This window comes from Ursus arctos, unplaced genomic scaffold (assembly GCF_023065955.2).
Source record: "Ursus arctos isolate Adak ecotype North America unplaced genomic scaffold, UrsArc2.0 scaffold_14, whole genome shotgun sequence".
NCBI classification, from domain to species: domain Eukaryota; kingdom Metazoa; phylum Chordata; class Mammalia; order Carnivora; family Ursidae; genus Ursus; species Ursus arctos.
In genome coordinates, this window is record NW_026622808.1 from 62,898,653 (window position 1) to 62,921,571 (window position 22,919).

Below are 22,919 nucleotides of genomic sequence, written 5' to 3' on the forward strand. Positions count from 1 at the left end.
TGGCTCTAATAAAATGTGCTTATTAGGACAAGAGAAGCATACTATAGCACACATTAACGCAATATTAAAGACCTCTATAATTAACTTCTGTAGAATTACCTTAAAAAAAAAACAACAACTCCCTTTGAGGCCTGTAATGCTCAAATCTCTCTGCGATACAGGAACAATGTGCACTAGTCATGTGGTAAAATCAAAGGAGGAAGCAAAATCAGCAATTTTATATGTACCCATGTTCCAGAATGTTTGTGTGGGAATCAAGAGAACAGAACATGTGCAAATTAACACTGCATGTCCTAACAAGGCAAGCATACAATCTATCATGTAAACCCAGACACTCTGGAGAGTAATATAGTGTGCTATTAATAATGACACCAGGACAAGAAATGGAAACCAGCCTGTCTCAGGCAAATCAGAACGTATGGTCATTCTATATCTAACTGATACTTTGAACAATTCCATTAAAGGAAGCAATGGTGCCTAAGACAAAAGTCCTGATGCAACTCATGTTGTCGTGGGGGGAACCCGAGCTGAGAATTACTGGCTTCCATTCTATTTACTGACCTTGGGTAAGTCCCCTCACCTGTCCAGGCCTCCACTTCCTTACCTGTGGTATGAAGTCACTATATTTAGTGATTTCCTGTGTTACCTTCTAACTTGAAAATGTTTGTATTCTACCCTAATGTGTCTTTTCCCCAGGTTCTAAAGGTCTCCAAGGAGACCTCATGTATCTGTTCCTCTGATTTAAAAGCAAAGGTAGTATGAAATGAGAAGGCAGGGGGAAAAAAGCTCGGATTTTAACTTCTGAGGTGCCTGTAACAAATTATAAACTAAATCAACTGACTAAACATACAAACTTCCAATAGCATTATAAGTACATTATATACCTCACTTCCACCCAGATTCATTCACCAGAACAGGACTCTGATTTTGAAGTGGTTTGGTTTTTTTACTACAGAGAGCTCTTACCTGGTTGTCCACAGGTGGGGGTCTGGGAGAGTTAGTCCAAAACCGTGACTGCACGCCTACTAACACTTAGAAGAAACTGGTAGTTCCTTCAAGGTCTCATACTTGCTCTTCTCAAAGCATTCTGAAAAACACACTATCAGCTCCTTTTTTTTTTTTTTTAATGAAAAACTGAATTCTGAACCAGTCAAGAATGTATCTCAGTTTTATATATCAAGCTAAGTATATCCAGAAGCATATGGAACGAGAATTCTTATGTAGTTTATGAAATGTCTGAAAACTAAAAAAGGAAAACACACTTTAAAAATGTCAACTTTATGCTAGTATTACCTTGTCATGCCAGCCAAAACTCTCAACGCTACAGTCATAGAACCAAAACCTTGGGTGATGATCAGACACTGCTCTAAGCTATGACAATGAAGGTATCATTTGGTAAGTATGGAACCTGGAAGGAACTGCCAGTTTCTATAAGCATTTCAGATACACAAGTAAAAATAATTTGAAAACTCTCTCCTGATACAGGAAATTGAAGGGCTCAAAGTAATTTTACAGAGGATCTCTGTATCATGGCAGATCATGAATTTGGTAAAAACAAATGAAAATATCTGCCACCTGGGATTGACTCAGAAGGCTGAAAAATCAAGAACTTACTATACAACAACATCAACGAAGTTACTCTAAAGAAGCTCCTCAGATTACCCAACAAAAATGCATGATAAAATACTCCTCGCAAAAGGTGCTAACATGAACTGCCTGAGAGTAAAAGAAAACCTTATTATTGAACAACAAATATCTTTTGGCAATGAGTACTGGAGAAAAGATAAAATTATTTGTCCTTTCACGTTGTTCTTGGAGGATCACTACTGAAATCACTTTTACAAGCATATGTTCACTAATAAAAATACGGCAACTGAAGAGGTTGAGGCATATTGTAAATCGTGCATGTTTTCTCTTATGATGAAATGCAAATGCTGGGCTACATCCTTGGAGGGGAAATCATTCTACAGAATCAAAGTACAAGAAAGCAAAACTGATTAAAAAAAAAAAAGACAATGGAGAGGAAAGCAGAATTCTTTCCTCAGGCCATATTTATGGATTAAATTTTAACATAGCACAAAATAATAACACATTTATATAATGCATTAAAAGAGTTTTATTATAAATTCATTTATATGACTAAATGTAACAAGTAATTTTAAATGAAAGGGAAAAAGGAATAGTTCAATAACTAAACTTATACAACCCAGAAAGTGTCCAATTTGATATCCTAATTACTTTTTTTAAAATAAACTTTTTTATTTTAGAATAGTTTTATATTTACAGGAAAGTTGCAAAGACAGTACAAAATGTTCCCACATTTCAATTTCTTCTACTGTTAACAGCTTACACTAGTCTGATTCATTAGTTACAACCAAGGAAGCAATACTAACACATTATTGTTAACTGAAGTCCACACTTGAATTATATTTCTTTCACCTCTAATGTCTTTTTTGTTATTGTTCCAGCACTCCATCCAGGACATTCCATTTAGTCATCAGGTCTCCTTAGGCTCCTCTAGACTGACAGTTTCTCAGATTTTCCTTGTTTTTGATGACCCTGACAGTTTGAGGAGTGCTGGTCAGGTATTTTGTAAAAGGACCCTCAACTGGAGTTTGTCTGATGTTTTTCTCACAATTTGACTGAGGTTATTGAGTTTGGGGAGGAAGGCCACAGAGATAAAGTGTCATTCCAACCACATCATGTCAAGAGTACATGCCATCAACATAACATCACTGTGGATGATGACCTTGATCTCCTGGCTGAGGTGGTGGCTGTCAGTTTTTTGTTTTCTCTTCTTTTCCCTTCCTTTCTCTTCCCTTTCATCCCTCCTTACGCCCTCCCTCTCTCTTTTTCTCTTTCTCTCTTTTTCTAACACTTTCTCCAGCATTGTCTTGCTTCCTGCCCCATCCCAGGAATCAGTCATTTCTCCAAGAAGCAGTAGTTCCTTCTTTTGGGGAATGTTATGAGAAACCAAGAACAGGGCACTATGTGTGCTGGTTGCAACTGCAGTGCCCTTGCTTCTTGGCCCTGGCAGCTGAGACAGCAAGGAAATACATGTTTGTACACTCGCTTACTTCCTCACACAGCTCTCTAAACAGCTCTATATGTATGCCCCTGAGTTTACAGCAAGCTAGCCATGAGTTCACAACTTTAGCCTTCCTTGTCTATAATCTCCCACTCCAACGATGTGGTTCCCATTTGCCACCCATTTTAAGAGAAGGACACATAGCTAACATAACAGAAAAAATATATATGCTCAACTACAGATAGGTAAGATAAGACAAAAGTCTTCTGAAATAAGTCAGGGAGAAACTTCAATACATATATGTTAGAGAAGTGTTTAAGGTCCATACATCAATGCAAATCAAACAGTATAGATAAGTACACTTCAAAATACCACTTTCTACTTCTTAAACATAAATAAGCAACTGTGTGTGTAAAAAAACATTTAAAAATGATTACCATTAGATGTGCCAAATAGAAGGTTAGAAAACCTCTCTTCCTCCTCTCTAAGGAGGGTTCAAAGTCACACAATATTGCCACTTATTAGTAGGGTACTTCAAAGACCTTACTAAAAAAGACCAGCAGGCCTATTGTGCTACAGCCAGCAGAGTGACTTCAGAAGTAGAGAGGATGTCCATATACACAAGGCCCATTAACAGTACACTTTTCTCTAGTAAGGCAAAACAAAGCAGATAATAAAGAAATATGCCTGACTATCAAAGAACTCCCAGTTCTGTGCTTGTGATTTTCTGCCTAAGGCCAAGAGATTTTTATTCAATATGTTGGTAAACTTTACTATGATGATAGATTATTTCATACTTCAGTTTATTATCACACAAGATGAAAAAGTAAGTTGTTTCTCACCAACAAGCACATTTTCTCCCATCAGTTTGTGGACTCATTTGTCTCAGTTTTCTAGATAATGTCCCTTTCTCCCCCTGACATTTCCTTGTCCATCACTTCTTCAATAGCCCCCAGACAGCCTCATCTCTTCCACTCCTGGCAGCAATGGACAAGGGTGCTTGGCATTTAGCTCTGGAATGCCTAGAGAGGTGCAGTTAGCTCTGGAATGCCTACAGACATTCCTACACTCTTTTGGCCTAGAGATCTAGACAAAAGCCTAGAGCACCCCCATTTGTATTAATAAAGAATACATAAAACTGAACCATTTTCCTATCTTCAGCCGGAATCACTGTTTTCGCAGATCCCATTGGTACCCTGCCCTCATCCCTTTACCCTTTTCCCTTCAGTGTACCAGGCTTGACTTGCAACGGTCCAGGGCCTTTGTCGGATTGTCCTCTCCCTGTTGGAGCTTGCTCTGTCACCAGCATGGGAGGCTGCAGGCAGTAGAGAGCAGCCCCCAACCAAGTAACTGACTCCCTTACCCCTTGCCTGGGTTAACTCAGGTGAGTGTTTTAAACCAGCTTCTAGTTTCTAGGAGTTCCGATAAAACTCCAGCTGCTCACAGTGATAGCTGGTTTGATAATATGCCCCTTCAATACTGTCTCACCTTTCCTGCCTCATGTGCCCACTCCCTATAGTGGTTCCTCTACCTTCCAGATTAACGGATTCCACTCAAATCCTTGGTCTCAGGGTCTTCTCAGGAAATCTAACCATTTCAACATCTGCATATTTCCACTCTTTCAAGAATGTGAAGAGCAAGCAAGCTCAGTCAGAGCAACATTATCAGTCAGGAGAACTTGGATTCTGAGGTAAACTATACCTGGATTCAAATCCTGGTATTGCCACATACACTACGCACCACCCTAAGCAACTTATTTCACTCCTTTAACCTTTCGTTTCCACATCTTTACAATGGGTTTGCCTGTGGGCTAAATGATACAATGTATGCAATACTGTTAGTATTCAAATTACATCCCTCAAAATCACACACCTTACCGCCCACATTAACAAGGCTTCACCAATACACTTTACTATTCCAGGAGGCTCTTGTCTAGGAATATAAAAGTTGTGAGTAACTTTATTGTTGAGTCTAAAAACGTAAAAGACCCCATCAGCTTTTCAATAGAAAGCATGATACCCCAGGATTCTTTGTACCCCTCACCTCTTAAAATCCTCATACTGCTGTATTCACCAATTCTCAACTTAGGTTTACCCAATCCTAACCAAGACCTGCATGGAAAGACCTGCCGGAAACCAACCTTCTAAATCTCAACACACATCTCAACTTTGACCTTCTGGCTAGAAGAGACCACTCTAATTGATGATTGAGGTAGTGTTTCCCCTTTCCTTCAATAAGTCATAAACTCGACTGGATCTTATCAACAGGCTGATGATGCCAGTATTCAACATTCCTTAGATGAATATCACAACAGCACATTTCTCTTAAGATTGTGCCACCATTCTTCAATTTACTCAGAACTTTGGAAAGGCTGAAATATACTCCTTAAAATTTTCAACAAACAGTAATCAAGATTTCTTCACATTTTTGTGTTTTGTTGTTGTTGTTCTCTTGCTCTCAAGAATTCTGGACAGACAGCTCTTCCAAAAATGACTGAAAAGTGAAGAAAAGTTGCACCCAAATATATCAAATACATGGCCAATGGTTAATTTAAGCCTTTCAGTCAGAACCCAGTGTTCTGTGCCTATGTCTGTGTTGGACTTTCCACACAGTTGCTGCTAATTTAGCATCAGAGAAGAGCTAACTGTTTTTGCCAGAAACTGTGAAAAGTTAAAATGTATTCATTCACAACTTACCTAAGATTCTTTTATGACCAACACCTAGCATCTGCAAGAAGGTTCACATAGGTTACCAAATGGTGAATTTAGTTGGTCTTTCTTAAGTACTGAAATCCCAGTGGCCACTTCATTAGTCCAAGTTTTCTAACATGTCAAAGCAGAGATAACCTAGTTGGGTTGGTCCTGAACTAATTGACTGAGTTACGTGAAAACCATACTCACCACCTTATGCAGACCACTGGCTACCACTTTTTTTTGGTTAATAAATCAGAAGCACATATCTTTCCTCTGGAAAATTTCCTAGTATAGGGCACCTGGGTGGCTCAGTCGGTTAAGCATCTGCCTTCAGCTCAGGTCATGATCCCAGGGTCCCAGGATCGAGTCCTGCATCGGGCTCCGTGCTCAGCAGGGAGTCTGCTTCTCCCTGTGACCTTCACCCTGCTGTGCTCTCTCCCTCTAACAAATAAATAAAATCTTTTTTAAAAAGGAAGAAAATTTCCTAGTATAAACAAACTTCTTTGATTAAGGTCAGTGACTTCTCAATAAATTTTTTAATTTTAATAATTTCAAAGCTACAAAAAGCGACTCTGCATGTGTTTTTTTAACCACTGAAAGTACGCTGGAACCATCATGCCCCTTTCACCCCTCAGTGCGCACTTTGTCAGAACAACCACATTCACTTATATGACCACGATGAAATTATCAAAATCAGGAAATTAAATACTGACATAGTTAATATAATCTAATCTATAGACCTTATTCAAATATCTCCAGTTAGGCCAAAACACAATGCCTCTTTATAAATTCTTCTGCCTAGAACTAAAGTGCACAAATACATATTTTTAAAATAATCATCTGAAGGTTCTTCCAAATAAAAGCATGACTACTATTCATCTCTACATGAAGATAAAGCTTCCTCTAAAGGGTCATAATCAAAAGCATCTCTTCTTATAATGTAGCACTCAATAAAAATGCAGTTTTTTCTGCTTGCCAAAACTCAGGGAACAAAAGCTCTCTTTTTTCATTAAGAAGAACAATAAGTTAATTTACAGAAATCTGGACAAGTCTCTTGAACTCCCGGAAATCATCTAGCAAGAAGTTGTACAAAAATACAAAATTCTAATCAATTTGCTTATCATCTGTCTTCAGGTTGGCAAGAGAGAATCAATATAGCGTTCATAATTCAAATTCTAAAAAAAATACTTAAGAGTTAAGAATCAAGTTAGCAACAAAACAGCTTCATCCTAATAATTACTTGGATTGGATATACCTATTGGGTAAATCTTAAAATAAGATTATTCTTCGTTGAGAGTCTGCCAGTTTATGTAAGTCTGAATATTGTTCTAATACAAAGAAAACTAATATTTTTATTCAACAATCTAACAGTAAGATCTATACTCCATATTAAAGCATGACTGCATGAATTGAACAATTCACAATACATTTGCACTCACATTAGACCTCAAATAGTGTGACTTTACTCTTTAAAAAAAAAAAGTAAAAAAACAAAAAATTATAAAATACTATGATCCTTTTGTCTTAAAAATGTTCACTTATCTATCCATCTATCCATACCTCTATCTTTAGAAGGATCTACACATGAAAATGTTAACATGAAGTTATTTCTGGTTGATAAAATTTGGGAATTTTATTCTTTTTGTTTATCTATATTTTCTATTCTTCACAACAAACATGCATAACATCTAATTTAAAGGGGTTTTGAAAATTTGGGGCTTTACAATGAAAGCAACAAAATATCATAAAAAGAAAAAAATGAGAAAACTTTTGTAAAAAAATGAAAGGTATAAAGATAGAAACACTTTAATATACAAGGAATAACTATAACTCTAGAAGGTCGACTCATGATCTGAAACGAACCAGTGGTAAAAGAACACAGGTAACTTACCAACTATTACACTCATTAAAAATAACAGGATTATGGAATTTTAGGGTTGGAAAAGATCTCAATAATTTTCCATCTGATACCTGAATATTATGGAAAGTAAAAGTTGGACCACATAAATAAAGATGACTTACTTCTTTTTTTTTTTTTTAAAGATTTTATTTATTTATGTGACAGAGAGACAGCCAGCGAGAGAGGGAACACAGCAGGGGAGTGGGAGAGGAAGAAGCAGGCTCCCAGCGGAGAAGCCCGATGTGGGACTCGATCCCGGAACGCCAGGATCACGCCCTGAGCGAAGGCAGACGCTTTAACGACTGCACTACCCAGGCGCCCCAGACTTACTTCTAATACACTAAGAGTCTACTAAAAGCATTTGGTTGTGATGGGTCCTCTTCTCCCTCTGAATTCTTTTCCTGATTTCTATGGAGCTAGTTACCCCAATCGACTAGGTATCTCTTTTGACTACTTAGGTTTTATAGTCACTAAATACCACTGGCATTAACCAGTGGATCACTATAGTTCATGACAGCCTTCTGCCAGGTTACCACTAGCCAGTATTATGACATACTTTTTAAGTTTCCAACTAGATGATGAAATTCTATTTGAAGTGAGTCAGAGACCTTATTCATACTCAAATACTGCACTTCAATAACCTACGACAATACTGATGTCAAAACGAACCATTATTTTATGTCACTTAGAAAAAAATTGAGGTCAATTCAACTATGACATAAGACTTCCTGAGGCACCTGGGTGGCTCAGTCGGTTGATTAAGACCAACTCTTGGTTTCAGCTCATGGGTCATGAGACAGAGCCCCACATCCGGCTCTGCGCTCAGCAGGGAGTCTGCTTGAAGATGCTCTTCCTCTGCCCTCCCCAACTCTCTCTCTCTCTTTCTCAATAAACAAATAAATAAATCTTTTTTTTTAATCTTTATTTATTTGATAGAGAGAGAGCAGGAAAGCACAAGCAGGGGGAGTGGCAGAGGGAGAAGGAGAAGCAGGTTCCCCACTGAGCAGGGAGCCTGATGTGGGGCTCGATCCCAGGACCCTGATATCATGACCCAAGCCGAAGGCAGTTGCTTAACCAACTGAGCCACCCAGGAGCCCCAAATAAATAAATCTTTTAAAAAAAGACTTCTTGGGGCGCCTGGGTGGCACAGCGGTTAAGCGTCTGCCTTCGGCTCAGGGCGTGATCCTGGCGTTATGGGATCGAGCCCCACATCAGGCTCTTCTGCTGGGAGCCTGCTTCTTCCTCTCCCACTCCCCCTGCTTGTGTTCCCTCTCTCGCTGGCTGTCTCTATCTCTGCCGAATAAATAAATAAAATATTTAAAAATAAATAAATAAATAAATAAATAAATAAATAAATAAAGACTTCTTCTTCACTTAGAATTTTTAATTTACATATCCAGAGAGTTCTATAAATGTATGTAGATGTAGGTTTTTATTTTATACCATTGTTGTGTGTGTGTGTGTGTGTGTGTGTGTGTGTATAAAAGAATTGAAATAAACTGGTTAAAGTATTCCCAAAATGTCTTCAGATTTGGAGTCTGACTCTTCTTCATCACGTTCTGAATCATTATCTATGAAGTCTGAGTTTTCCCTCACAAAGTTACCCTCTGTACTACCAACAGCACCAGGGACACAGCATTTCTCAAAAATACTTGACTACTGTCTCCAGGAATTTCATCTAAGGCACTGACATCCACTCTGCAAATTCATTTCCTAACCTTGTCTCTTTCCTCAATCACACTGCATGTGACTAGAAGCAGCTTCTGTTCAACGACATCAAGAAGGGTCTGACAAATTGATGTGGGACACCCTAAAAAGAGTCTTTTGCAACATGTGAAATCAGTCATGCTGTTATTACTTTGAAATTTCTTCTATCTACTCCAAGGGTTTTAACCGTTTCTCCTGCATTCAGTTGGTCATGTAACAGCAAATCCTTTGCACACAGTTTATAATCAAAATTAAAACAAGTCTTCAGACTTGTGGGTATCTTTCTTTCCTACGTCCTACAAATCACTTGATGGTTTTTCAAGAATGGAATTGCAGCCATTCATCCAATGATGAATATTAACTTGCTAACATCAAACTTATACTCTGCTGCACTTTCTTCATACACAATAACTTTTTCTCTCATTACTTTATGGAAGATATTTTAAATGACAAACCAATGTAATGCTAACAATGCATGTAACTCAAGTGACATAACAGCCTGAAGAGCCATGATGCTCACAAACCTACCGCAACTTGACAGGTAGCAACTGTAAGATGCCATTGATTGTAATACACATCACAATTTCAGATATTAAAATGTAAAACAGAAAATATTATGTCTTACAATCAATAAATCATTCACTAAATAAAGGTCTAGTAGTAACAGCAGACTAGTGTGGTAAACCCTTGGCAGGAAGTTTTTTTGAAAATGAGTGACAGACTCAATTCTTAAGGACTTTGATGGGTAATTATAGGAATGACAAAGATACTCAAATAAGTATAATACAAGAAAGGATTTGATTTAGATAAACTGCTATGGAATTCAGATACACTGTTACAGGAATTCATAGAAGTAGAAAGTAGAAGTAGAAATTACTTCCTACTTAGTGGGAAGATTGAGAAAGAAAGAGATTAGAGGAAGGGATGAAAGGGGCCATCCAAGAACAAACCCAAAGGAGGACTGGCAAAGCAATGTCTTAGAGGAGGTAGTTGAATTTATGTTTAGAAATAATATGTCTCCTTTATAGCAGCATTATTTACAATAGCCAACATATGGAAGCAGCCCAAGTATCCATCAACTGATGAATGGATAAAGAAGGGGTGTGTGTGTGTGTATGTGTGTGAGACACGGAATATTATTCAGCCATAAAGAAGAATGAAATCTTGCCATTTGCAACAACATGGATGGAGCTAGAGAGTATAATGCTAAGTGAAGTAAGTCAGTTTGAAAAAGACAAATACCATATGATTTCACTCCTATAAGGAACTGAAGAAACAAAACAAATGAACAAAGGAAAAAAGAGACAAATCGAGAAACAGACTCTTAACTATAGAGAACAAACTGATGGCTACAAAAGGGGAGGCAGGCAGGGGGAGGAGTAAAACAGGTGAAGGGGATTAACAGTACACTTAACATGAGGACCACTAAGCAATGTATAGAATTGTATACTATACTGTACCCCTGAAACTAATATAACACCCTACGTTAACTATACCAGAATTAAAATTAAAAATGTAATAAAAAATTTTTTTGAGAAGAAATAGTAAGCCTTTTTCTCACTGACAGGAAAAGTTTTTTTAGAAATGTCTTAAGAAATATGTCTTTCTCTTATGATAAACAGGAAAGAAGAGGTCAGAAACTACAAAAAAACCTTAGAAGGGAAAGGAAGAGCTGGAGGCAGTTCAGTGAACTGCAGAGATGGCCTCTATTGAAGGTGGGGCAACACGCAGGCAACTGGTGTGAAACAGGTGTCCTGGGAAATGCAACACAGAGTAACTTAGAAGACTATGCCTCACCAGTCAGCACCCAGCTGAGGCCGGATTAAATGAATTTTGAATGCAACTAATTAGCCCAGGCTCACAGCTTTCTCTAGCAAAGTTCAGAACAGAAATAGGGAGGGAAAAAAAAAAAAGAAAAAAGATAACCTGTGGGATTTACTCTATGACGCAGCTGAAGATTCAGAATGAAGGAGATGCAATGCCCAGCCAGAGTCCCAATTTTTGCAGCATTACTGAAGGGAATGTAATTGATTTCATCTTTATAAAAGTAGAATAATCACATTTATCAAAGATTCTCAAACTTATTACCTGATTTCACCTTTCCAACAGATCTGAAACAAGATATTTTTATGTTTTTCATAGATATGCGTTGTCTTTCTGATCATTTCTATTTTCTAGTATAGCTATCTTTATCTTCTTCACTCATTGTCTTGACAAAAAAATATCCACGGCCACTGCAATACTCTCCCACATGTTGCCTTGCTTGCTATCACTGTGCAAGTTACAAAGCAGAAGAGGAGATTGAAGTGGAAGAACAATGAACTGCCCCAGGCCTCAAAGTTATTTTCTAATTATTTTTGCCTATCTATCTTAGCATGCGCAGGAAATAGAAATTTAAAATAATCAGGTAATACAGGTTTCTTACCTATTGAATGAGTCTGATTCTGATGAAGAAAGAGCTTCTTCTTGAATATCAGTACAACTAGAAGAATCATCTGTTCTATCAGGCTCCATTCTCCCTGGGGATTCCAGCTTTGATTGAGAGAAGTGGTTTGTTACCGGGGGAGTATCTGAGTATTTCATTTTTTTATCTTCCTGCTCTAAAAAAACAAAAAACAAAGAAAAAGAAACATTTAAGAGTACCATAAAATCTGCAACCTCTCTGTTTATTATTTCTACATTTTTATTGCTATTTGTACCTAGTAAAATGGAAGTTTAGGTAACGTTGATTCCAAAACTCTAGTGACGGAGAATAAGAATCAACACTACCATGTGCCATCTAATTATACTGTCCATCCCGTTAAGCGTCTGCCTTCGGCTCAGGTCTTGAACCGGAGTCCCAGGATCAAGCCCCATGAGACTGAGCATCTGGCCTTTGGCTCAGGTCATGATCTCAGGATCCTGGGATTGAGCCTGTGTCATCAGGCTCTGCGCTCAGCAGGGAGTCTGCTTCTCCCTCTCCCTCTGCCTGCTGCTCCCCCTGTGTGCTCTCGCTCACTCACTCTCTCAAATAAATAAATAAATCTTTAAAGAATAAAAAATAATAAAACAATAAAAAATAAAAACAAAACTTCCTTTTAAAACCAGGAGTAGTGAACTGTGTAATTCTAATGAGGCTTCTATTTACAGTATTACCAAAGAATTCCTGCATATTTCACAGATCGGAGAAAACTGATAAACATAAAACACAACAAAAAAGGATTAAAAATTCAATCAGTAAGAGAACCATGGGCTTGGGGCACCTGGGTGACTCAGTCGATTGAGCATTCAACTTTGGTTTTGGCTCAGGTCATGATCTCATAGATCCTGGGATCAAGGCCCATGTTGGGCTCCATGCTCGGCAGGGAGACTGCTTAAAGATTCTCTCTCTCCCTCTCTCTTTGCCCTCAGCCCACTCTTGTGCTCTCTCTCTCAAATAAATAAATAAATAAATAAATAAATAAATAAATAAATCTTAAAAAAAAAAAAGAACTATGGTATTTGTCACTGACTACTATGTGGTAGTGAATCCATCTGGATATTTCTTAGTCCATTAAATAGAATCTAATATTCAATATGGAAAAGGAAAACTAATCAGACATAACCAATATTTCTGTTTGATCTAATATATGTCATATTTCTATGACTCCTTTGTCATATTCTGAATTTCTGAGGTCTCTTGCTGCAGATAAAAATAAAGGAAGCTGGAGGCATGCAGATAGTGTTTGCAACAATGTGTCATACAGGTATGACCAAATATCTGCAAATACAAGTGCAGAAACTAATATCCATGAAGGATCCCTCACTGCCCAGGACTCTCCCTCACCTGTTTCAGGTGACCCTGTTTCAGGACCCTGCTAGGATTTCAGTTGCACTGTCTTTAAGATTCAGGAACTGAGTAAGTACTTAGCATGCAAGCCACATGTGCTAATAGTATAGAGCCCCCTTCCATGAGTTTCCTCACAGAGAAGCAGAGCTTCCACACATCACTCATCCAGCATGCTTGTACAGGCAAGTGACCTTCAACAAAAGACACTAAAAAGAATTGTCATAAAGAGAAAATTTACAGAAATAAGACAGATTCTGAAAAAAAAAAAAACAAAAACAAAAAACACCTTTCCAAGTCCATACAGTCAAGATTTTTCCAAAATAAAAAGTTTTTGTTATATGAAAGAACAGCGGGGGCGCCTGGGTGGCACAGCGGTTGGGCGTCTGCCTTCGGCTCAGGGCGTGATCCCGGCGTTACAGGATCGAGCCCCACATCAGGCTCCTCCGCTGGGAGCCTGCTTCTTCCTCTCCCACTCCCCCTGCTTGTGTTCCCTCTCTCGCTGGTTGTCTCTATCTCTGTCAAATAAATAAATAAAATCTTTAAAAAAAGAAAAAAGAAAAGAAAGAACAGCGTACATCACAAAAGTGTAATTTCTATAAATAAGCTCTTGATGTTGTCGGGCTTTCAATAAGCCAAATCATTACCAAAACAAAGCTGTACCTGCCAGTGTTTATCTGGGAAAAGGAAAGAAGAAGCTAACCACAACCACAACCCAGGGGCTCAAAGATCTCCTCTTGTAAAGAGACACCCAGGATCACATTAAGAAGAATCAATCACCCAGTCAACTCCGTGAACCCAGACAATTCAACTCAGCTGAACAGGAGACTGCAATCAAGCTTTCAAACCAGGGAGTAGGAATAAAACTATCTTTTATTCTTGCACCTGACTTATCTTTTCTTACTTCTTCTCCTCTTACATAAGCCTCTCCAAGATAAATTCCCTCTTGGGGACACGTATCATTCAACAATTTGTGGGTACTAAAAGTCAGTTATCTTTCATATCTGTCCATAGATGTCAGAATAGAACATCAAACAGAGCCCACAACTCTGAGGCTCTACAGCAAGCCTCCCTGAAGACATGCGACCAAAACAGATGAACGATTTTCAACAATATCAAGAGCATTCCATGTGGAAAGGATAGTCTTTTTAACAACTGGTGCTTTATCTACACATAAAAGAATGAAGTCGGACCCTTATCTTATACCATACACAAAAATTAACTCAAAAAGGATCATAGACCTAAACGTTAAAAGCTAAAATAGTAAAAAAACCTTAGGAGAAAACAAAGTGGAAAATGAAAATCTTCATGAACGGTTTGGCAACAATTTCATGGATATAACACCAAAAGCACAGGCAACAAAAGAAAAAATGGATATATTGGACTTCATCAAAATTAAGCACCTTTGTGCATCAAAAGAAACTATGAAGAAAACAGAGACAACCAAGAAAATATTTACAAATATTTGCAAATCATATACATGGAAAAAAGATTAATATCCAGAATATATAAAGAATTCCTAAAAAAACAAAAAAACCCCCGAACAAACCAATTGAAAAATGAACAAAGAGCATGAACAGACATTTCTCCAAAGAAAAACACATGGCCAATAAGCATATGAAAAGATGCTCAACATTATTAGTCATTAGGAAAATGCAAATCAAAACCATGAGATATTCACTTCACACCTACCTTGATGGCTATGGTAAAAACAAAAACAAAAACAAAAAGAACAGGTGTTGCCAAGGATATAGAGAAACTGGAATCCTTAAGCACTGCTGGCAGGAATGTAAAATGGTACAGCTGCTTTGGAAAGAGTTCTGTGCTTTTTCAAAAGGTAAACGCAGAATTACCATAAGAAGAAGAAACCCCACCCTTAAGTATATATCCAAGAGAATGGAAAGCAGAGACTTGAACAGATATCTGAACACCAATCTTCACAGAGCATTATTCACAACAGCCAAAAGGTGAAAATAACCCGTTACAGATGAACAAACAAAATGTGGCATGTACACACAATGAGATAGTATTTGGTCATAAAAAGCAATGAAATTTTGATATATGCTACAACGGGACTTTGAAAATATTATGCTTAGTGAAATAAGTTGACACAGGACAAACATCAATATGATTCCACTTATGTGAGGTACCCAGAATAAGCAAATTCGCACAGAAAGTAGAACAGAGATTACCAGGGTCTGGCTGGGAAAGGGCAAGAGTTATTATTTTTCATGGGTACAGCGTCTCTGCTGGATGATGAAAAAGTTTTGGGTCTAGATGGTGGTAATTGTTATGAAACATTCTGAATGTATTTAATGCCATTGAACTATACATTTATGAATGGTTAAAATGATAAATATGTTATGTATAGTTTATCACAATAAAGAAAAAAATAATCAGGAATTTTCTTGTGCATTTTCCTCCATTATGATTCTGTTTTATTCACTGGCCCAAAGCCTTGGCAATAGAAATATAATATTTGGGGCGCCTGGGTGGCACAGTGGTTAAGCACCTGCCTTCGGCTCAGGGCGTGATCCCGGTGTTCTGGAATCGAGCCCCACATCAGGCTCCTCTGCTATGAGCCTGCTTCTTCCTCTCCCACTCCCCCTGCTTGTGTTCCCTCTCTCGCTGGCTGTCTCTGTCTCTGTCAAATAAATAAATAAAATCTTAAAAAAAAAAAAAAAGAAATACAATATTCATCTCAAATTTTAAGATGAATCAAAATTAAGGATGTGCTATGTATGGGCACACCTATATAAGCTTCAGACTTTTTAGCAGAACATTCCATCCAAAATAAATACCAGTGACCGATACCAAAAATTATTCTAAGATAAAATTATTTGTAGAATATCTGAAGATGTACAGCAATAAATCCTACACCTAGAAAACATCTTCAGGCTGAAACAACTAAAAAACTTCTGATTTATCATTAAATGAAAGATTTTAGAAACTTGTCTTCCGGACATTCTCCCAATCATTTTCCCCACAATAACAAACCTAGTTTATATGCAACAACTGCCAAATGTCTAAAAATACTTTTTCCCACTTCAGATACCTAATAAAAAGGTAAAATCCCATGGTTTTATTTTCTTTTTATATTAAAAATAAACAGTGATTCAGGGGCACCTGGGTTGTTAAGTGTCCGACTCTTGGTATTGGCTGAGGTCATGATCTCAGGGTCATGAAATCAAGCCCTGCCAAGCCCTGCGTCGGGCTCTGCACTCAGCAGGGAGTCTACTTGAGATTCTCTCCCTCTCACTCCGCCCCTCTCCCTGCTCTCTCACACACTCACGCTCTAAGATAAAATAATAAATAAAATCTTAAAATAAATAGTGAAATTCAACATATTTCTGTTTTTAGTTACTAATTAATTGTAATTAGTCTCTTACCCACGCACAGAGGTAATAGCTTTTCTGTAGATCCATCTTCTTCTTTTGTTACTTTTTTTTTTGACATTTCAACAGTTTTCTTGTATCCTTTTTTGGCCTGATCCACCAGAAGCCGAAATTCATTCTGATGTTTTTTACCTAAAATTCAAAAGATCATCTCAGTAAAGCAAGGACTATAAAAGTTGTATTTTTGTTATGCTGACAAACTGAATATCAAGAAGTGTACAAGTCTGCTCAAGAACAGTATCCTTGGGGGGCACCTGGGTGGCTCAGTTAAGTGTTGGTTAAGTGTCAGCCTTCAACTAAGGTCATGATCCCAGGGTCCTGGGATGGAGCCCCGAGATGGGCTCCCTGCTCAGCGGGGAATCTGCTTCTCCCTCTCCCTCTGCCCCTTCCCCCCTTGTGCTCACTGGCATGCTCTCTCTCTCTCATAAATAAATAAAATATTTTTAAAAAAAAAGAACAACATCCTTGGGAATCACTTACAATAAATTTACAAGCTGGCAAGCACAAAAATACAAAGGGCTGGGGTCATGGAAGCCTCTCCTTCTTATCTTCTTCTTTCCCCAGATACAAACATGGAAACAGGATATTCCTAGTTAGCTACTGTAGGGTTTTTTTCCCAAACCCCATACTCCAAGAGGCTTTTGATAGAGCACAAAAGATATCATTTTCTTGAATATATCCAAAAGACACCATTCTAACCCACAAGAAACAAAAGGGTACTAACATGAAGAACACTAACTGAATATAAAAGCAAAAGCCTCCAGGAAAGCTGGATTATAAAATCAAAGGATATCCACTTCAATTCCCCCTTTCCTTCGCATTTCTTGCCTGTGTCCCGTCATGATCCCTTTAACATCCACCACCCACCCCCAATCCACCTTATCTCAGGATATCGTAATTACACCAATCTTAATAACACCTGCTACTTTAATACAACTGAAGATAACATAAGCCTCATCTCGAGGTCACCATTATTAACGTACTTTAATTTACTCAATAAAGAATAGCTAGGCATTGTTAGAGCACAGCCTTTAGGACGTCTATTTGTGATCCTGAGCTACAGTTCAGATAGCTGAGGATGCACTTGACTTGTCTAGCACCGTCAAACACTTCAGTCATCGCCCAAAATGATGTCATAAATTCTGTAAAAATGTACTTCAGGAAGAATCATGCTGCAAACAGTTCAAGTTTTGAGACCATTTTCATACAGTAACCAACACTTTCCCTGTGGTACACTAAGAATAATTGAGTGTAGGAAAAAATTGGTGCTTTTATTGAAAACTATGCATTCTCTAGAGCTACCCTTCCAAGATTCCAGGCATTCACTGCCTTTGAGCTATGTCACAGCTCAGTAGATAACTGATGGCAACGGAAAAGAATTCCTGTCTACAGACATGCAAAATCCTGCAGGGTGAAGGTTCAATTGACTTCCCTCCCCACTGTGGCTTAAGACAGTTTTGCCTCCACTTGCACAAGGATTTCAATATTCCTGATCTATAAATGTGACTGTTCTTTGGACATAAGGGAGAAACTGCTCCTAATCCCAATATATTTATGTGTACAGTATGCATAAAACTCCCAGTGAAACTGACATGTCAACTTAAAAAGTGTCTGGTGAATTTTAAATAAGAGACTGGTTAAAATTTCAGCAGAAGAAATGTGGGCTGGCCATAAAGATTACTGGAAAAAGTTAGCTCCTCAGAAATAGGTGAGATCCTATCTAAGAAATAAGCTAGGTGATTTCTTTCAGGTCCTATTTAACTCTGCATTTGAGGATAATTATTTTATACTTCCTTCAGCTCCCCAGAGTCAGTGGGCTACCACTACCACCATTAACATGTGGTTTCTGTTAGGCAAAGATAACCCAGCACTATGGGGTCTACGTAATTTGGTCAGACCTGGTCTAGGTCTTCTCCCAGTAAGGTCATTGTGTATATGTGAATTATGGGTGTAAGAATTACTTAAGAAACTTGCTCAAGTAATCTCATTAAGAGCTAAGGAGGCTTAATGACTTTCTCTTCTGAAGTAATAAAATCCTAGGTTTAAAAGAGATTTTCTTTGTTTAATCTGATTACGCCTACAGCTAGGCTGGAAACCAAAAAGTAAATGGCAGCCACTGCTCTGGCTTTGGCCCAAGAAGTCCAATAACCTCTGCTCAAAAGATGAACAATGCCAAGAGATTATAACTAATAAAATTGTTCCCATTCATCTCTTCACCTCATTTCAGGAGCTGTGCCATCTGGCAAGGAGTACTTTACAGTTTAAAATCTTAGTTCTGCTAATTAGATGCCCTGAATTTACCTCTTAAAAATATTAAATGGCTGAGATAATTGCGGGAGCTGATGAATAAGCCCCACATTCAACCAACTCTTATTCTTCAAGATTTTTAATACTTGAATCATATTACCCTTTCTGCTTCTCCAATTCAAGACCTTCACTCCTTCACCAGGCCTTAACTACTTTTTTAGACCAGCTTTTAAAGCCAAAGCATCTCTGGATCTGCCCATGAGCCCTGAGGTACATAAGACCAAAGCCAGGCTCTCACAAGAATGGGACAGACTCACCCTCCAAATGCTGACACTGAAATATTCACTCGTCTACTTTAAGTCACAGAACAAGTTTGGAGTCAGTGTCTCTCAAAGTAAAATCTAATGCATTTTTTTCACCAACCACCTAGGACCCTCAAGCATCTCAACCTGGATGACGGAGTAACAGTAATTGCTAACATTCACTAAGGGCTTATTCATTTAGCCCTGAACTGACCAGTCTCACTTTAAATTCATGACATAAGCCTAAAATGGGCACTCAACACTGCTGTACAACTTTTCCACCCTTCTCTAGCAAACTCTGCTTTACTACAAAATGACCATTTCACACTTTTCACACCTACAATACTCCCTTCTCAGCCAGCCTCACACTACTTTGAAAACACAGAAACATTCCAACAGGAGCTCTGTCTTCTTCCAACTACCATTACTTCATCTGTGCACATATGCTCTCTCTGCCTTATATTGAACAAGAAATGACTCTTCTTGTAGCAATTAAAGGCCAACTCCTGGCCATCTTGGAACCTGTGGAGACCTGCTGGAAACAGGACTCCTAAAATGACAAATAGATCTGGGAGGCTGTGGTCCAAGGCCATTTTTGCTGGCTATAAACTGGGTCTCCAGAACCGGAGGGGGAGCACACAGCTCTTCTTAAAACTGAAGATGCTTACGCTCGAGATGAATCTGAATTCTACCTAGGCAAGAGATGTGCATATGTGTACAAAGCAAAGAACACCACAGTGACTCCTGGTGGCAAACCAAACAAAACCAGACAGAGTAACTGAGGAAAAGTAACTCGTGCTCACGGAAACAGTGGCATGGTTCATGCCAAATTCCGAAGCAACCTTCCTGCTAAAGCCATTGGCCACAGAATCCATGTGATGATGTAACCCTCAAGGATTTAAACTTACTGTAAAGTAAATAAATAAAGGTGTAGATCTATTCTCTTGGGGGGAAAAAAAAGGCCAAGCCCTAACTTACGTTCTGGATTCCATCACTAAGGCCTTTTCAAAGACATAGTACCTGTAATTACCATCTCCCTGTCTTATATCATCAATCTCCCCCTCTTCTGCACTTTTCCCACTGGCATACAAATACACCTGGGACTGTTCTGCTGGAAGTGAGAGTGTGGGTTATGAAAACAATTAGGTATAGACCAGCATTTTTTCTTAACGAAATAATGTGTAGAATGGAAAGTGTCAGAGTACATTAAAAATGGCAAGAGTAAGCAACCAAGATGTCCTTCGGTTGTTGAATGGATTAGCTATGGTACATCTAGGCAATGGAATATTATTCAGCACTAAAAAGAAAAGCACCATCAAGGCATGAAAAGACATGGAGGAACTTTAAATGCATATCGCCGAGTGACAGAAGACAATCTGAAAAGACTACATATTAGATGATGGCAACTATATGACATTCTGGAAAAGGCAAAAGTATGCAGATAATAAAAAGACCGATGGCTGCCAGGGGTTTTGTAGCAGGGGGCATGAGTAGTTGAAGCACAAAGGATTCCTAGGGCAGTGAAAATACTCTGCAGGATACCACAGTGATGCATGTCATTGTATCTCTGTCCAACACCAAGAATGAACCCTAAGGTAAAGTATGGACTTTGGGTGACTATGATGTGGCAATGTAGGTTCACCAACTATAACAAATGTACCCGCTGGTGGGGGGTGTTGATAATGGGAGAGGTCATGCATGTGTAGGGGTGGGGGATATATGAGAACTTTCTGTAACATTTCTCTGCTCTAAAAACATAAAGTCTTACTTAAAAAAAAAAGAGAGAGAGAGAGAGAGAGAGACAGAGAGTAGGATGTAGTATGGATGGTTTGGATAAGCGTAACCAACTGGCTCTGAAACATAATTATCTCACTACTTGTATTTTTTCAAAGTCACAGAAATTTTGAGAGAAAAATGATAGAAAATAATTTTTTCTAATGTTGTGGCCACTTAAGGTTGAGGAGGGGGAATGCAAACATCATTTGAAAACATCTGAATACAACCTTTTAAAAAAATGAGAAGGGTAAATATTGCCTTGTGAAACTTTCATTTCACAATAAAATATCTAATGAATTATATCTAAAATATAATTCTCAGGGTGCCTGGGTGGCTCAGTAGGTTAAGTGTCTGCTTTCAGCTCAGGTCATGATCCCAGGGTCCTGGGATGAGCCCCAAGTCTGGCTCCCTGCTCAGGGGGGAGTCTGCTTCTCCCTCTCCCACATCCCCTGCTCGTGTTCTCTCTCTCTCTGACAAATAAATAAATAAATAAATAAATAAATAAATAAATAAATAAAATCTATAAAATAAAATAAAATAAAATTCTCACTGTGGGCTGCAGTCAAAAAAGATCTGAAAGCCACAAGATTAAGTATCTCTCAACTTGAAAAAAAAAACAGAACCATCCCTTCACCAACACCCACCTCCAGCTATACCCTCATTTTTCTGCTGTCTCTGACACAGTAAAACCTTCCTCAAGAGCTGTCCACATGAACAGTTTTACCTCCTCACCTCCGTTTGGCTTTCAACCGACATGGAGCGCTTCTGATGCCTCCTCTCTAATGAAACTGTTCTCGTGGAAGTTAATGTACTGCCTCTGAGTTGTGAAATGTACTGATGCTTTCCATCTCTTACTCAACCTTCCACAGAAGCATCTGACACAATTCATCATATCTCCTTTCTTCAAACACGTTGTTTTCCTAGATTTTCTGATACCACATTTCCAAGTTCTCCTCCTATCTCCTGGGCACTCCTTCAGTTTTCTTGGCTGTCTCCCCTACCCATCCTCTACACTCTAAACAGCAGAGTTCCGGCGCGCCTGGGTGGCTCAGCTGTTAAGCACCTGCCTTTGGCTCAGGGCATGATCCCTGCTTTCTGGGATCGAGCCCCACATCGGGCTCCCTGCTCCACTGGGAGCCTGCTTCTCCCTCTCCCACTCCCCCTGCTTGTGTTCCCTCTCTCGCTGGCTGTCTCTCTCTCTGTCAAATAAATAAAATCTTTAAAAACAATAAATAAACAGCAGAGTTCCAAATGTACTGGTTGACTGCTGAAGATCTCTGACCCTCTTTCAGAGGGCAAATGAGGTTAAAACCGATTTTACTTGCCTTTTTTTGTCACATTGACATATGCACTGATAGTGCAATAGTAATCGTAGATAAAACCGCTGGTGTCTCAGCATGAGCCAAGGAAGTGACCCTGACCTGTACCAGTAACATGACCATGCACCACCCATTTAAAAAAAGGCGATTTTGCTTAAGAATGTCCTTGATGAAGCAGTAAGAAAATTATTAACCTCATTAAATTTTGGCCCTGGAATAGTATCTTTTTAATAACCTTAGTGGTAAAATGAGAACTACAAATACAGCACTTCTGCTACATACCTAAAGTACCCTGCAGAAGCACTTGGGTAATTATTTCAGTTGTGAGCTAAAATTAGCCACTTTTTAAATGAACATTGTTTTTATTTGAACACTTTTTATTTAAATGAACGTTGTTTTTTATTTTCTAGAACAGTAGACAAATTGTGATTATTCACACTTGGATAATAAATTTTTCTCAAAAATGAATGAGGGAAGATGTCACTTCAAGAAAAACAAGTAACGGTATTTGCTGACAAATATAAAAGAATAGCTTTCAAGTGAAAATCAGAATTCTAGATAACTTGTATCTACGATTATGATGTGACAACTTTCCAATACTTAACTTTTCTGATAAGACTGGTGCTGAAACTAAGGGATGCTATTTTTGACATTATATAATATAAATGCAATATAATTATGCAAACATTTGTAACTCAATGAACGATTATTTTCCAAATAACCAACAAATGATGCTACAAAATCATT

At 38.3% G+C, this 22,919-nt stretch overlaps 1 protein-coding gene and 1 pseudogene across 3 annotated transcripts in view; one reads left to right on the forward strand and one right to left on the reverse strand.

The window, feature by feature from the left end:
- Positions 1–22,919, reverse strand: part of RAD18 (RAD18 E3 ubiquitin protein ligase) — a 115,006-nt gene that overhangs the window by 34,836 nt on the left and 57,251 nt on the right. For all 3 annotated transcript variants that reach the window (XM_026501277.4, XM_048227122.2, XM_057311894.1), the window contains 2 exons: positions 16,523–16,660; positions 11,754–11,928 (listed from right to left, as the gene is read on the reverse strand). In XM_026501277.4, coding sequence (XP_026357062.2) covers positions 11,754–11,928; positions 16,523–16,660 — 313 coding nt within the window. The remainder of the gene's footprint in view (positions 1–11,753; positions 11,929–16,522; positions 16,661–22,919) is intronic.
- LOC113256585 (60S ribosomal protein L35a-like) lies at positions 19,633–19,979 on the forward strand (annotated as a pseudogene).